Source organism: Otolemur garnettii, unplaced genomic scaffold (genome assembly GCF_000181295.1).
Source record: "Otolemur garnettii isolate 467f Iridium unplaced genomic scaffold, OtoGar3 scaffold00024, whole genome shotgun sequence".
NCBI classification, from domain to species: domain Eukaryota; kingdom Metazoa; phylum Chordata; class Mammalia; order Primates; family Galagidae; genus Otolemur; species Otolemur garnettii.
The window spans coordinates 1,286,490-1,299,151 of NW_003852419.1; the positions used below are offsets into that span (position 1 = coordinate 1,286,490).

At 51.8% G+C, this 12,662-nt stretch overlaps 1 protein-coding gene across 1 annotated transcript in view; it reads right to left on the bottom strand.

Moving 5' to 3' along the window:
* Positions 1–60: 60 nt before the first annotated feature.
* Positions 61–12,662, bottom strand: part of HAAO (3-hydroxyanthranilate 3,4-dioxygenase) — a 15,391-nt gene continuing 2,789 nt past the window's right edge. Inside the window, exons 2-10 of the mRNA XM_003787968.3 lie at positions 11,643–11,721; positions 6,652–6,735; positions 6,273–6,379; positions 3,433–3,522; positions 3,099–3,142; positions 2,663–2,808; positions 1,036–1,104; positions 773–855; positions 61–675 (exon numbers count right to left, since the gene is read on the bottom strand). Of these exons, the coding sequence (XP_003788016.1) occupies positions 597–675; positions 773–855; positions 1,036–1,104; positions 2,663–2,808; positions 3,099–3,142; positions 3,433–3,522; positions 6,273–6,379; positions 6,652–6,735; positions 11,643–11,721 (781 nt within the window). The 3' untranslated portion in view covers positions 61–596. The remainder of the gene's footprint in view (positions 676–772; positions 856–1,035; positions 1,105–2,662; positions 2,809–3,098; positions 3,143–3,432; positions 3,523–6,272; positions 6,380–6,651; positions 6,736–11,642; positions 11,722–12,662) is intronic.

Sequence of the window (12,662 nt, forward strand, 5' to 3'; positions counted from 1 at the left end):
AAAAAAAAAAAAAAAAAAAAAAAAACAAACAAACCAGTAAATGGAAATAGACAAAAGAGGCAGAGATGATATCAGCTGTCTTTGTAGGACCAGATACAGGAGCATATGTGGATTGGGTCACACACAATGACAGATGCCCATCCACACTCCACAATAGACCCTGGGGCCCAACACCCCAGACACACCACACTATCACAGGAGAACATCCAGGCTGGCCACCTATGGCAGTCTGTGTGTGAGCAGACCCACAGGGGTTTGTTCACTGGGAGTTTTTATTGAGGCCCTTTTTAGAGGAGGCAAGTGCTGCACTGAGCCTGTGGGGACAGAGCTGGAGCAGCAGCTGGGCCACAGGGAGCAGACCACCTGCTGGGACCGGGCACAGTGGACTGAGGCTGTCAGAGGAGAAGGGAGCTGCCAGTCTCCAAGGGGCTGAGAAGAGCAGGAGGATGGGATGACAGTGATGTCCAGGGCCTGGCAAGGGGGACCTTGTTCTGTGCACAGAGAATCAGCGGGGCTGAGGAGAGTTATCCTGCAGTCAGGGTGCCCCAGGTGGTACCCAGGTGCGCCCATGGCTGCGCAGGCTCACAGCAGGACGGTCACTCCAGGGGCCTCTTACAGGCAGGGTCCTGGGTCACAGACAGGGCCACAGAGCCTGGTGCTCGCTCCCAGGCATACCTGTGCAGACACAGACCAGCCAGACAAGGTGGGCTCTGAGGATCCCAGGGAAAGGAGGGTGGTCCCACATTGGGGGAAGTCCTCCCTGTGCACTCACGAAGTCCTAGCTGGCACCAGCAGGCTGTCATCAGGAGTCAGGCTCAGGTGCTGTCCCTCCATTATCACCACGGAGGAGCCCTCCTGAGAAAGAGGGGCAGGAGAATCAATGGAGACAGGTGGACCTCCATACCTGTTTAATGCGCCCCAGGGCGTTGCTTAGCAAGGAGGCCCAAGGAAGCAGTCCCACTAGAGGCGCCCAAGGCCCAGGACAGTCTGATCTCCTTGGAGGTTGTGCCACCCTATTCCAGGGGCCCCACTTGCCAGCTGCCACAGCCACACATCCACATCCTGTCTCAGGCCTGTGCTGCTGCCTTGTCCGTGGGCCAGCACCTGGTGAGACAGGAAAATTTCTGGTGTCTCTTGCCCCACATGGGAGATAGTCTGGACCTGGTCTCCAGATACTAGGCTTGCATGGGACAGGGGCAGAATTTGTAACAGCCCTATCACCACATGCCCAGTAGACACGGACAGGAGGAAGGCTCCTGTCCGCCTGTTACTCAGGATGGCACCTGCCTGGCCTTCACGTACACATGCACACGCACCTGGCATCCCCCTGATGCATCCTCACAGGAGCACATAGGGACACACTCACATCAGCTTCCTAGAGTGTCCACCTCCTCTCTGTGAGACGTGACAAGTCTGGCCTCAGGTGGGGGAGGAACAAGGAGAGCAAGGCTGAGGCTTCTCTGGCATGCCTGGGAACCTGGAGCTGCTATATGGGGTGTGTGCCTGCTGGCCCAGAGTGGGAGTCAGTGGGTCTTTCTTAGTGTAAAATGAAGCAGGTAGGAGCAGGAATACGAAGGGGTGGGATGCGGGGCCCTGTGGCCAGTGCCAGCTAAGGGATGCTGTGTGTTGGGGTAGGAGAGACTTCATGATGTGCCCACTCTATACCCAAGGGCAACAGGCCAGGCCTCCAAGGGAGGCCTATATCTATGAACATCCCTCTACGGGTGACTAATTCAAACTGCACCAGGTGGGCCAGGAGCAAACTGTTATGAGTAAAGCATAAATGAACACCAGCTTCGTCCTCCCTTCTCATCCTGCCCCCACACTCTGTACCAATTGAGCTTTTTGAAACACCACTTGGGCCTCATCATTCTGCTGCTTCCACCCTTGGATGGAGCCCTGTTGTCTCTAGGGCAGGTCCTCCAGGGCCCGGCCCTGCTGCTCCACAGTCACACTAGTGACCCCACATACCCGACCCCACTGCTGCTTGCAGCGCCGAGCTGTTTTACCGTTTTAGGCCTCCATAGCTTTGCGCACACTTCTCCCTCACCTAGAATGCTCTCTCAACTTCCATTGCTTTCTTTTGTGAACTCCTACCTGAGCTTTAAAATGCAACTTGCTATCACTTTCAGCCTGAGTTCCTCCTTTATCCTCCTGTAGCTTCTCTATCAAATAATATACTACATGATTGTGGCAACTGTTGATGAACTTAGCCACCTCCTTGAACAGACTATATGGACCTTCTTTGAGGCAATGACTATCATACTCTCCCACCAAAGGCTGGAACACAATAGGCACTCTATCAATGTTGAATGAAAGAAACATTATTTGGATCTCCCTCTGCACCTCCCCACCCAACCCTCACTCCCAAATAACTCTCTCCCTTCTGGCTTCGAAGGTTGTGACTAGTCAGATGCTCAGGAATTCCTAGCAATGGGGAAACTACTGATGCTCAGGAAGCTGTCAATGAATGGGGCAACCCCATACTCTGAGAGCAAAGAGATTACTTAGGACCACATGGCCTCCACAGACTTCTACTCATAGCAAAGCTAGGGAGGAAACAGGAAGGCCTATGCTCATGTGTGCATGCATGTGTGTCTGTGAGATTAGTTCCTATTTTCTGGGGCTGTTGCTGGATGGATGCCCTAGGTGGCCACATTACCTGGGTCTCATAGGTGTCCCCAAACAGGCTGAGGGTTGTGCCGGTCTGCAGCTCCCTGCGGTGGCCATCCAGCCAGGCCTCCAGGGACATGGGCTCCATGATGGATCGTGAGTTCAGAGGGAATGGTGGCTCCTTGGGCAGCTGGTCTGTACCGTAGCAGGGCTATGGTCAGTGTCCCCTGGGCCCAGCCCACCCAGCCCCAGTGGGCCCAGTTCCTAGGGGACCCAGCTCTCTAAGCAATGGAATAGCCTTTGGATCCAGCTTAATGACCAAGCAGCCATGTGTGTGAGGTGGAGTGCCATTTGGTGCCATCTTCTCAATATCCTGAGTACTGGAGAGAGTATTCAAAACAGACTCCCTGGTATTCTGGGCCAAGACCCCTCCTACTCTGGGAAAGGAGGGAGGGAGAGGGAACAGTGGTTCCCAGGGGCCTCACCAGGGATGGGCTTTCCTGTTCTATACTGCTCAGAGTTGAAGAACCTGCAGGGACAAGCCATGGGGAGGAGTGGTGAGCATTCCCACTGGAGTGGGCAGTGAGGCACACACACACACCTCCCCCCCACATTCACACTCTTGGGGGCAGGGCCCTTGCATACAACTTGTTTATCTGCCATCCTTTCCCTCCCAGCTCCATGGAACAGCCCCTCTCTCCTCCCCAGGGGGCTCTCCAGCCCTGCCCTCCCACCCTGCACTGAGAGGGGAGGCTCTCTCCAGCCCAGCAGGTGCTGATGTAGAGCCCCAGGACAGCAGGGGTAGGGCTGGGGACTCACTCCTGGATGATGGGGATCAACTGCGTGCCAAGGTCCTTGCAGGAGAACCACTTCTCAAACAGGACGTCCACAGTGTCCCCAACGTAGTACCTGCCAGAGTAGAGGACAAGCAACCCTGCTTCCCATCTGGGTGGCTTCAGGGCAAGCTCACTCGCTCACTCGGGCCTGGCTCTGCAGAATCAGTGCTCTATTACTTGCCCCTGGCCTTCCAGAAGCATATGAGGGCCCCCAAAGTGGGAGGGCTGTTATGCACAACCCTGGCACAGCTCTTTACGCTCCCAAACCAGGCCATTCACAGAGCACCTAGCACACTGAGCTCAGAGAACAGTGGTTTCACAGCTCAGGGATTTCACAGCCTGTAAATGCAGAAGCAGGCCAGACTCAAGATAGCCTTAGCTCAGACAGCATCTAATCCCAAGTGTCTTTGTTTTTCCCAGAGAGGAAGCTGGGGCTAAGCCTGAAACCAGGGCCAGTTGCTGGATGCTCTGATAGGCTATGGTGCTCGAAGTCAGAGGACACAGAAACTCAGAAGTGAGCATGTGGAAGATGTCCCTCACTTAAGGGGGTCTTCTCCTTTCAGAGTCATGATTGCCTTTGAGAAATGAAGCAAAGCTTTGGATCTCTTCTCTGGGGGAGGGCCCCGGGCATGGAGACATAGCTCCAACCCTATCCCAGCAAGCTCCTTCCCTGACCTGAGGACTGCCTGGCTGGCTGGGCTGTGCCCCAGGCCCCTGTGCCTGCAGCACATGGCAGGTGCTAGGAACATCTGTTAAATGAATGCCTCATCCCAGAGCCAGGGTAGTGCTGTTTGCTCTTCAGCCCCTACCAGAAAAGGGAAGTTGTGCCTCTGATGGGAGTTGGCTTACAAACACAGTGTGTACACCCACCTGACGGCCTGAATTCTATCCTAGGATGGAGCTTCATAACTGGACTGCAATGCCCTCCAGGAATTGCCTTCAGAATGGCATTTTAATGTTGAATCCCTGGCTTTTATTAAAGGTCAAAAGCAGCCAGATGAAATCTGTTATTGAATTTGCTGTAAAATGTTATTGAGGGCACCATCCTCTCCATCAAAGACTCCCTATATAAATCCCCTTGCAAGAAATTTCTTTTAGAATTTAAGGCCAGGTCTCACTTAATGTGCACAGTGTAAGGGCCTACAGTGGGTCAAGGGCTCAACCACAACTTGAACTAAACCTAAGAAATGCAAACAATCTAACAATCATTTGTACCCTCATATCAATTTGAAATTAAAAAAAATTTTTAAGCCAGGTTTATGTCCCTACAACAGACGTTTTTGTAGTAGATTATTATAGTCCTTGTATTTTCTGCAAAGATTTAATAGTATGAAAAATACTCATGAATTTAAATTTAAAAAAGTAACTTACGCCTATGCAGTAAGACCCACTGTTGTCAGGTATAGGTAAGCATAGAAAAAAGACAAGAAGGAAGTTTAGGAACTTCATCAGTTTTAAATGGTGGCATGACAATTTTTTGGTTCTCCCTTAGTTATTTTGTTTCCTTGACATATAATTCACATACCATAAAATTTACCCTTTTAGTGATAAATAATTTTAATTTTGGTGAGTTTGCATTCCTATGCTTTTCCAGATTTTGAGAATAAACATATATGACTCTGGTAATTAGAAAAAGAAAGCATTTTTAAAATACTTACATATCAGAAAATGTGAGCCAAAGTATCCTGATCCAGTAACTTTATGGAAAACTTACATTTCCTTTTTTTTTTCTTTTTGAGACAGAGTCTCACTTTGTCACCCTTGGTAGAGTGCTGTGACATCACAGCTCACAGCAACTTCAAACTCTTGGGCTTACACGATTCTTGTGCCTCCGCCTCCTGAGTAGCTGGGACTCCAGGCAGGCCACAAAGCCCAGCTAATTTTAGAGACGGGGGTCTCACTCTTTCTCAGGCTGGTCTGGTACCTGTGAGCTCATGCAATCCACCCACCTCAGCCTCCCAGAGTGCTAGGATTACATGTGTGAGCCATCACACCCGACCCCAAACTTAAATTTTCTTAATTAAAAAAAAAATACAAAAAGCAGTCTAACTTTTGGGAAGATCTCTGTTCCTCTGAGCTATATGCTGCCTCCTCCTTTCAGAGAATAATAATCAGGTGACTTGTCAGAACTAGATGGGAACCACAGCTAGAGAACCTGTGTCTACAGCAGGGCCTGTGTTCTTCCCTCCTTGGTGTCGCTTCATGCTTCTCTCTAAGTTTGGACTGTCCTGGCCCTAACTCCATGTTTCTCTGTAAAGTCAGAGCTACCAAGTTCAGCTCTAGCGGATTTAACATCCCTGTGTGTAGTTTCTTCGTCTGTAAAGTGCAGATGATAACAGTACCTACCCTGCGGGATAGTTGGGAGGATTGAATGGATAAATACACACAAAGCCCTGAGCCAAGTGCCCGGCACACAGTGACTGCTACCCAGACGTTAGTGTCTGTTGTGGAGTGAGCTCGAGTATAGAAGTCAAGGGAGGTGCTGGTGAGACTCTAAACTGGAGAGAAGCAGCAGCTGGGGCAGGTGGATCCAACTTTAGCACCCCTACACCTCATTTTCTGCATCCTGCCCCTCCCAGCAGACCTGCAGAAAGCACAGGTGATTCCAGCCAGCAGGTCATCAGACTGAGTGGGCTCCCAGGGCGCCCCAGAGAACAGAACCCACCGTACCCTGCCCCTCCCCATCAGCCAGTAAATGCAGGATCTGCGTCTCCACTGCGAAGCCCTCCCACCCTCTCTGTGGCCCTCTCCAGGATCCTTTCTGGTGAGGTTTTGAGTTGTTCCCTGCTGCTGTAGCCCCCCCCCCCCACAGGGCACACTTACCTGAGCCCATCTAGCTCAGTTTTCAGCCGCTCTCGCTCAATCACCAGTCCCATGGTGTTGGCAAACCTTTGCGGAGAGTGGGGCACCCTGGCTGGCAGGAGGAATATCTACAGTGATGGAGACAAGGTACCCAGCAAGAAACCTCAGTGCCCAGCATCCCATGGGGCACTGTGTCCACCCTGGATCCCCTTCTTGGCTCAGCTCCACACCAGGGAACTGGAGAGAATGTCGGGCTGTGCTGAGGATGGGGCATCCTAGAGGAGGAAGTGCCCAAGGCCAGCGGGAAAGGCAGGGAGGATAAGACCTCAGTTAGGGGCAGGCCTTGTGCACAGGGTGGGTTCCAGCTTCATCTCTCCAGCCCCCTGGGGTCCCACCTCACCTCTCCTTGCCGAATGACCACATCTCGGTGTTTCCCTTGCTCCAGGACACGAAGAACCATGTCCCCCTCCAACTGGTAAAAGACCTGTAGGACAGTGAAGAGGCTTGGACCCTCCCCACTCCCCATGCAGGTCTTTGGCCACTGCCCAGGCCCCAAGTTCTATCTAAGAAACCTCAGGAACTCTCTGAAGGCCTCGGAGTTTACGAGCAGTTCCAGCACTCCTGGCCCCTGTCTGCCTGATGCATGCCACCAACAGGAGTGCTGAGAACATACACAGGGATCACATCTTTAACACACAAGTGCTGATCTAAGTGCCCAGGATGCCCCAGGGATTGGGGGCAGGAGCTGGATGAGATAGATGCTCACTGGAGGATTCAGGACCCAGCAGCCAGGTAAGGGGAAACACCAATTTACTGTGTGCCAGGGACCGTGTCAAGCACTTTCCTATCAGAAACCCTTAAAACAATGTCCAAGGCTACTGTTAGTCTCATTCTGCAGAAGAGAATAAAGGAAAACTGAGCCTCAGAGGGTAAAGCTATTCGCCTAAGATCACACAGTTTAGTCTTGGAGCTACAGCTTGGACCCCCGTCTGTGTGTGGTTCTGGAGCCTGTGTTGGTTCCTTTGGCCAGGGAGACACCCTGGCATGGGGAAGGGGAGTGGAGGTCGCTGTGTAAATGGTAGACTTGATGATCTCATGGCCTGGGGAGGTCTGGGGGAGGTGGGGAAAGGGAGCACATCCTTCCTTCACTCTCCAGGGGGCTCCTACTCTTATTTCTTATTCCATCCAAGGTCCCTAATTAACGTGTTTGCTGAGATCACCTCATGGAATTGGGAGGAGGCAGGGAAGGCAGACACATTTTTCTCAACAGTGGTCACACACTGCACAGTGTTAAAAACCCCAGCGGAATGTTGAAGGGTTGTTATTCACGGCATTTAAAGAGAAATCAAGCTGAGCTCCAGAAAACCAGAGAAATGTGGCTCTGCAGTCTGCATGAGGTGCACGTTGACACGACCCCTATGAGGGGCAATTTGGTGACAGGCAAGAAGCATCTTGACAGTTCACACCCCACAGGGGCTGCAGGGTTTCTTAGAATGGAGGGCCGTCAGTGCTAAAACCGTGGAAGTTCTGGATGAATTAAGGCAGCTGGTTACTGTACAGCATTGACCTAGTAACTCCGCCTCAAAAATGTGGCCTCAGTTAATGAGAAATGTCCTTACCTACCTACAAACATACAAGGCTATTTTATTGCAGTGCTTAGTTAAAAGCACACGGCTTAGGCTGGGTGAAGTGGCTCACGTACCTATAACCCTCGCACTCTGGGAGGCTGAGGCAGGTGGATTGCCTGTGCTCAGGAACTTGAGACCAGCCTCAGCAAGAGCGAGATCCCTTCTCTACTAAAAAATAGAAAAACTAGCTGGGCATGGTGGTGGGGACCTATAGTCCCAGCTATTTGGGAGGCTGAGGCAGGGGATCACTTAAGCCCAAGAGTTTAACGTTGAATGAGTCCAGGGCATTCTACCCAGGATGATGAAGTGGGACTGTCTCAAAAAAAAAGCCCATGGCTCTGCCAGGTTGCTGTGTGCACTTGGTCAGTTCAGTTAGCCTTTCTGAGCCTCAGTTTCCTCATCTGTAAAATAACAGGATGTTGTGGTACATGTCTGTACTCAGCACATAGTAAACATTTGATAAACCTCTACCTATTAATATTAGTGATAGGAATAGCAAAAAGCTAATAATAATATGGGAAATGCAAATATTTGATGGTCAATTCAAAATATGAAACATTATATAGCCATTAAAAACTATATTTTGGGCTTGGCACCTGTGGCTCAAGCGGCTAAGGCACCAGCCACATACACCTAAGGTGGCGGGTTCGAATCCCCAGCCCGGCCCGCCAAACAACAATGATGGCTGCAACCAAAAAATAGCCAGGCGTTGTGGCGGGCGCCTGTAGTCCCAGCTACTTGGGAGGCTGAGGCAAGAGACTCGCTTGAGCCCAGGAGTTGGAGGTTGCTGTGAGCGTGATGCCATGGCACTCTACCCAGGGGGATAGCTTGAGGCTCCGTCTCAAAAAAACAAAAAACAAAAAACTATGTTTTGGGGGTGGCACCTATGGCTCAAAAGGGTAGAGCGACAGCCCCATATGCTGGAGGTGGTGGGTTTAAACCCAGCCCCAGTCAAAAAAAAAAACAAAACTGTTTTTGAATAACTGTTAATAAAACAGGAAAAAGGAAAATGGCAAAGTTATGTTAAGGAAAGATTAAAAACTATACTCAGCCAGGTTTTCATTATGCAGAGTGCATGTGTGAACCAGCAGCATGGTTCCTTGACACCCCTCCCCCCACCCAGGGTGAGATTAGGAAGGAAGTAAACACTTTTCTTTTTATATTCTTCATATTTTCTACAACGAACAACACAAGGGACCGTATTTACCTTCATTGTTAAAAATAACCTATAAACATTATGGTTCCTTATAGGGAACAATTCAGTGTGCCCCCTCTCCCCTAGAAGTGTGTGTGTGTTTACTGAGTGTGAATCTGGGATCCTTTCATGGCGGGCAAAGAGAGGAGGGGTCCACAGAGTTCTGGGGAGGTAGTCATAGCCCTTAGGCTCTGCAAACCTCAGGGAAAGTTGGGAGAGGGGAGTCTGAGTGACCTCTGGGCCAGACTCAAACCCTTTCTGGGCATGCTACAAGGTATTAGCCACCATCAAACAAAAATATAAGAAGGAAACAAGGGTGGCGCCTGTGGCCCAGTGAGTAGGGCGCCGGGCCCATATACTGAGGGTGGTGGGTTCAAACCCAGCCCCGGCCAAACTTCAACAAGGGTGGGGGGGGAAAGCCGGGCATTGTGGCAGGTGCCTGTAGTCCCAGTCCCAGCTAATCGGGAGGCTAAGGCAAGAGAATCACCTACCAGGTGTCCTCAAACTAACGGTCCACGGGAAACATGCAGCCTGCCTAGGACATTTATCCAGCCTGCCAGGTGTTTTGCAGCTGCTGCCTGTCCTGCTTAGCAGCCGACTCGTCCTGGGGCCCACAGTCCAGCCCTCCAACAGTCTGAGGGACAGTGAACTGGCCCCCTGTTTAAAAAGTTTGAGGACCCCTGGCTAAGCCCAGGAGCTGGAGGTTGCTGTGAGCTGTGATGCCACCGCACTCTACCAAGGACAACAAAGTAAGACTCTGTCTAAAAAAAAAAAAAAAAAAGAAGGAAGCAGAATTTTCTGGGTCTTGTCCTCTGTCCAGTGGTCTACCCTGTAGGGAGGAGCAGGCCTGGCCAGGTACGGATCACTGAACAGTAGAAAATCACAGAGCAGCTGTGGGCAATTCAGAAGGAATTATTCTGCGTTTGGAAGTGAATGATGTTTGGAAGCCTGGGGCTAGCTAGAAGATTACTTGCAGGCTCAGGAAGATATTAGAATCTGGCTTCCTCCTCCACCTGGAAAGGCCATTCAGACAGGCAGGTGGAGAGGGAGGGGGGACAGAGGCCAGAACTTCAGCCAGGAGAATTTGGCCCAGTTAGAGGCATGATTTGAACCCAGGTTGCAGTTGGGTGAGGACAGGTAGGGCAGGGAGGATGCTGACCCTCCACCCGAGGCTGCCCAGACCCCGTGGCAGGTATTACACCTAGTCTCCACCCCCAACTCAGGCTGGGACCCAGCTGACACCCAGATACTTGCAAGTCCCTCCAGAAGGAGCATCCCCGAGCAGGCCAGCCCTCCTCATCTCTCAGCCACAATCTGAGTTGGGGCACATCCAGCCGGGCCCTTGGTGGATGCTCATCCCCCTGAACAGTCTGGAGAGACTTCCAGATGGGGCAGAGCAGAGGTGACAGGAGTAAAGGGTTGGGGGAAGGAGAGGCCCAGAGAGGTGGCCCGGAGACTAGGGCTGAGAGAAGGTGGAAGCCTATTGGCCGTGGCCAATAGGAAAGACCCCCAGCAGCTGTGTCTACCCACTGTGACCACTCCAAATCTGTCCCTGTTTCCTCTTTGTGGTTTTGGATTTTCCCATTAACCTTTTCCACAGAGGAAAACAGTCTCCAGTGAGGTGTGTTTAAGAGAAGGGGGTGGCTGGGAGAGGTGTGGGCCCTGGAGGTGTGAGAGGTGAGGGCGTGGTGGGCTCTGCCCAACCTGCATGGACCTGTCCACCAGCCTGAGCTGCCCTGAGCACCCTGCACATACACTGGGTGCCCAGAGAATACCGCTTGAATGAGCCACTCTCCCAAGCTTGCTGCAGCCCCACAGTAGCATGGAGGCTGCTGATCCAGGTGGGCTCTGGATCTTGAACCCCCGGAATCAGGGACCCCCAAGATGACAGGGCCCATCTACTACTGACCCTTTTCCACCAGAGGGTCTGTCTGTGTCTTTCCATAGGGGCTCACCTTTTTCTTTTAATTTTACTTTTGTTCATTTACATTTGGGCGGGTAAGAAGAGAAACACAAGTCAAAACTGAAGGTACAGTGCAATACCCTTTCGCCTGCCTCCCCCACAGCTCCTAGCAACTCACACGTTCTGCAGCCTCCACTTAAGGAGGGAACCACACAGCCCAGCCCCTCCTCAGCCCCAAGCCCTCACCCACACCCACCCCTCAGCCTCTTGTTCCTTCTCCCTCCTCTCCTTTCCTGGTCCCCCAATAGCCTGGAAAACAGAAGAGGCAACTGCCCAAGCAGGTTCTCATTTTGGAGGCTCATGTGCATGTCAGGTTTAGAGGAGGGGACCAGGAGACCTGAGCATAGATAACCCCCCTAACTACCCAGGTGAGGGTGGCCACTAGAGCCTATCCCACCTGCAGGAGCTTGGCTATTTCCTGGGGCTCCCTGGCAGAGTGGCTGGCTCTAATTCCTCTTCCAAGGAACCTCTAAGGTGTCGCTGAGGGCTCATCATCTGAGGCAGAAGTGCCCCCTTCACCCACCACGTGTCTACCCCTCCCCAGTCCGTAATCTCTGGGCCTGGTGTGAGAAGTGCCCCTCCCAGGGGGCTGCCTGCAAGCTCACCTCTTCACCCTCCTCGATGTGGTAGTCCTTCCTGCTGTTGGGACCCCCAACGAACATGATTTTGAGCTGTTTCTGGTGCCTGCAGCAGATGAGAGGGAGAAGTCCTGAGCTGTGTCTTAGGAAGAGAGGAAAGGGGCCTGGGGGGCTGGAAGGGAGCCTGAGGACCCCCAGGAGAAGGAGCAGGGCTGTGTCTATGTCACTGTCCCTGTTTCCCCTGCTCTCATCCCAGCACATACCAAGGTGCACCTAAGTGTATGTGTGTCTGGGATTGTGTGTGTGTGTGCATGTATGTGTAGGTCTCTCTTCGTGTGTCCCCCACCTCCTCTGACTCAGCAAGAGACACAGCGTGGTGGTGGATCTATCCTTTCATCAACCTCTGGGCTGTGCTCAAGATTTCTCCTGATAGGAGATGCTGGAGGTGGAGTCTGAGACCATGACAGCACAGAGGCTGCCTGTGTGGATGAGGACAGTGTGGGATGGTAGGGCTGTGGGGGATCTGAGCACCCAAACCTAGACTGGTAAGTCCTTGCTGAGTATCTTCTCCAGTGGGATGTTTTTCAGCATGGGATGGGGGCATGGAAATAGAAGGGAAGCTATGATCTCTTCCCTTCTCTTTCCTTTCTGGGAGGCTGAGCCCAGTAAGCAAGAAACAACTTCCGGCGTGCTCTGGTGTTTTTTGTTTGTTCTCTTTTTTGAGACAGAGTCTCGCTCTGTTGCCCTTGGTAGAGTGGTGTGGTGTCACAGCTCACAGCAACCTCAAACTCTTGGGCTCAAGTGATTGTTTTGCCTCAGCCTCCTGAGTAGCTGATGCTCCGATGTTTGGAAAGATAGATGAAGTTATGGGGCAGGAAAAAGGTGTCATGGAGTAGTTTTGAACTAAACACTTGTTCATTTTTTGTTTATTTTTTGAGACAGAGTCTCACTTTGTCACCCTCCATAGAGTGCCATGGTGTCACAGCTCACAGCAACCTCCACCTCTTGGGCTCAAGTGATTCTCTTGCCTCAGCCTCCCAAGTAGCT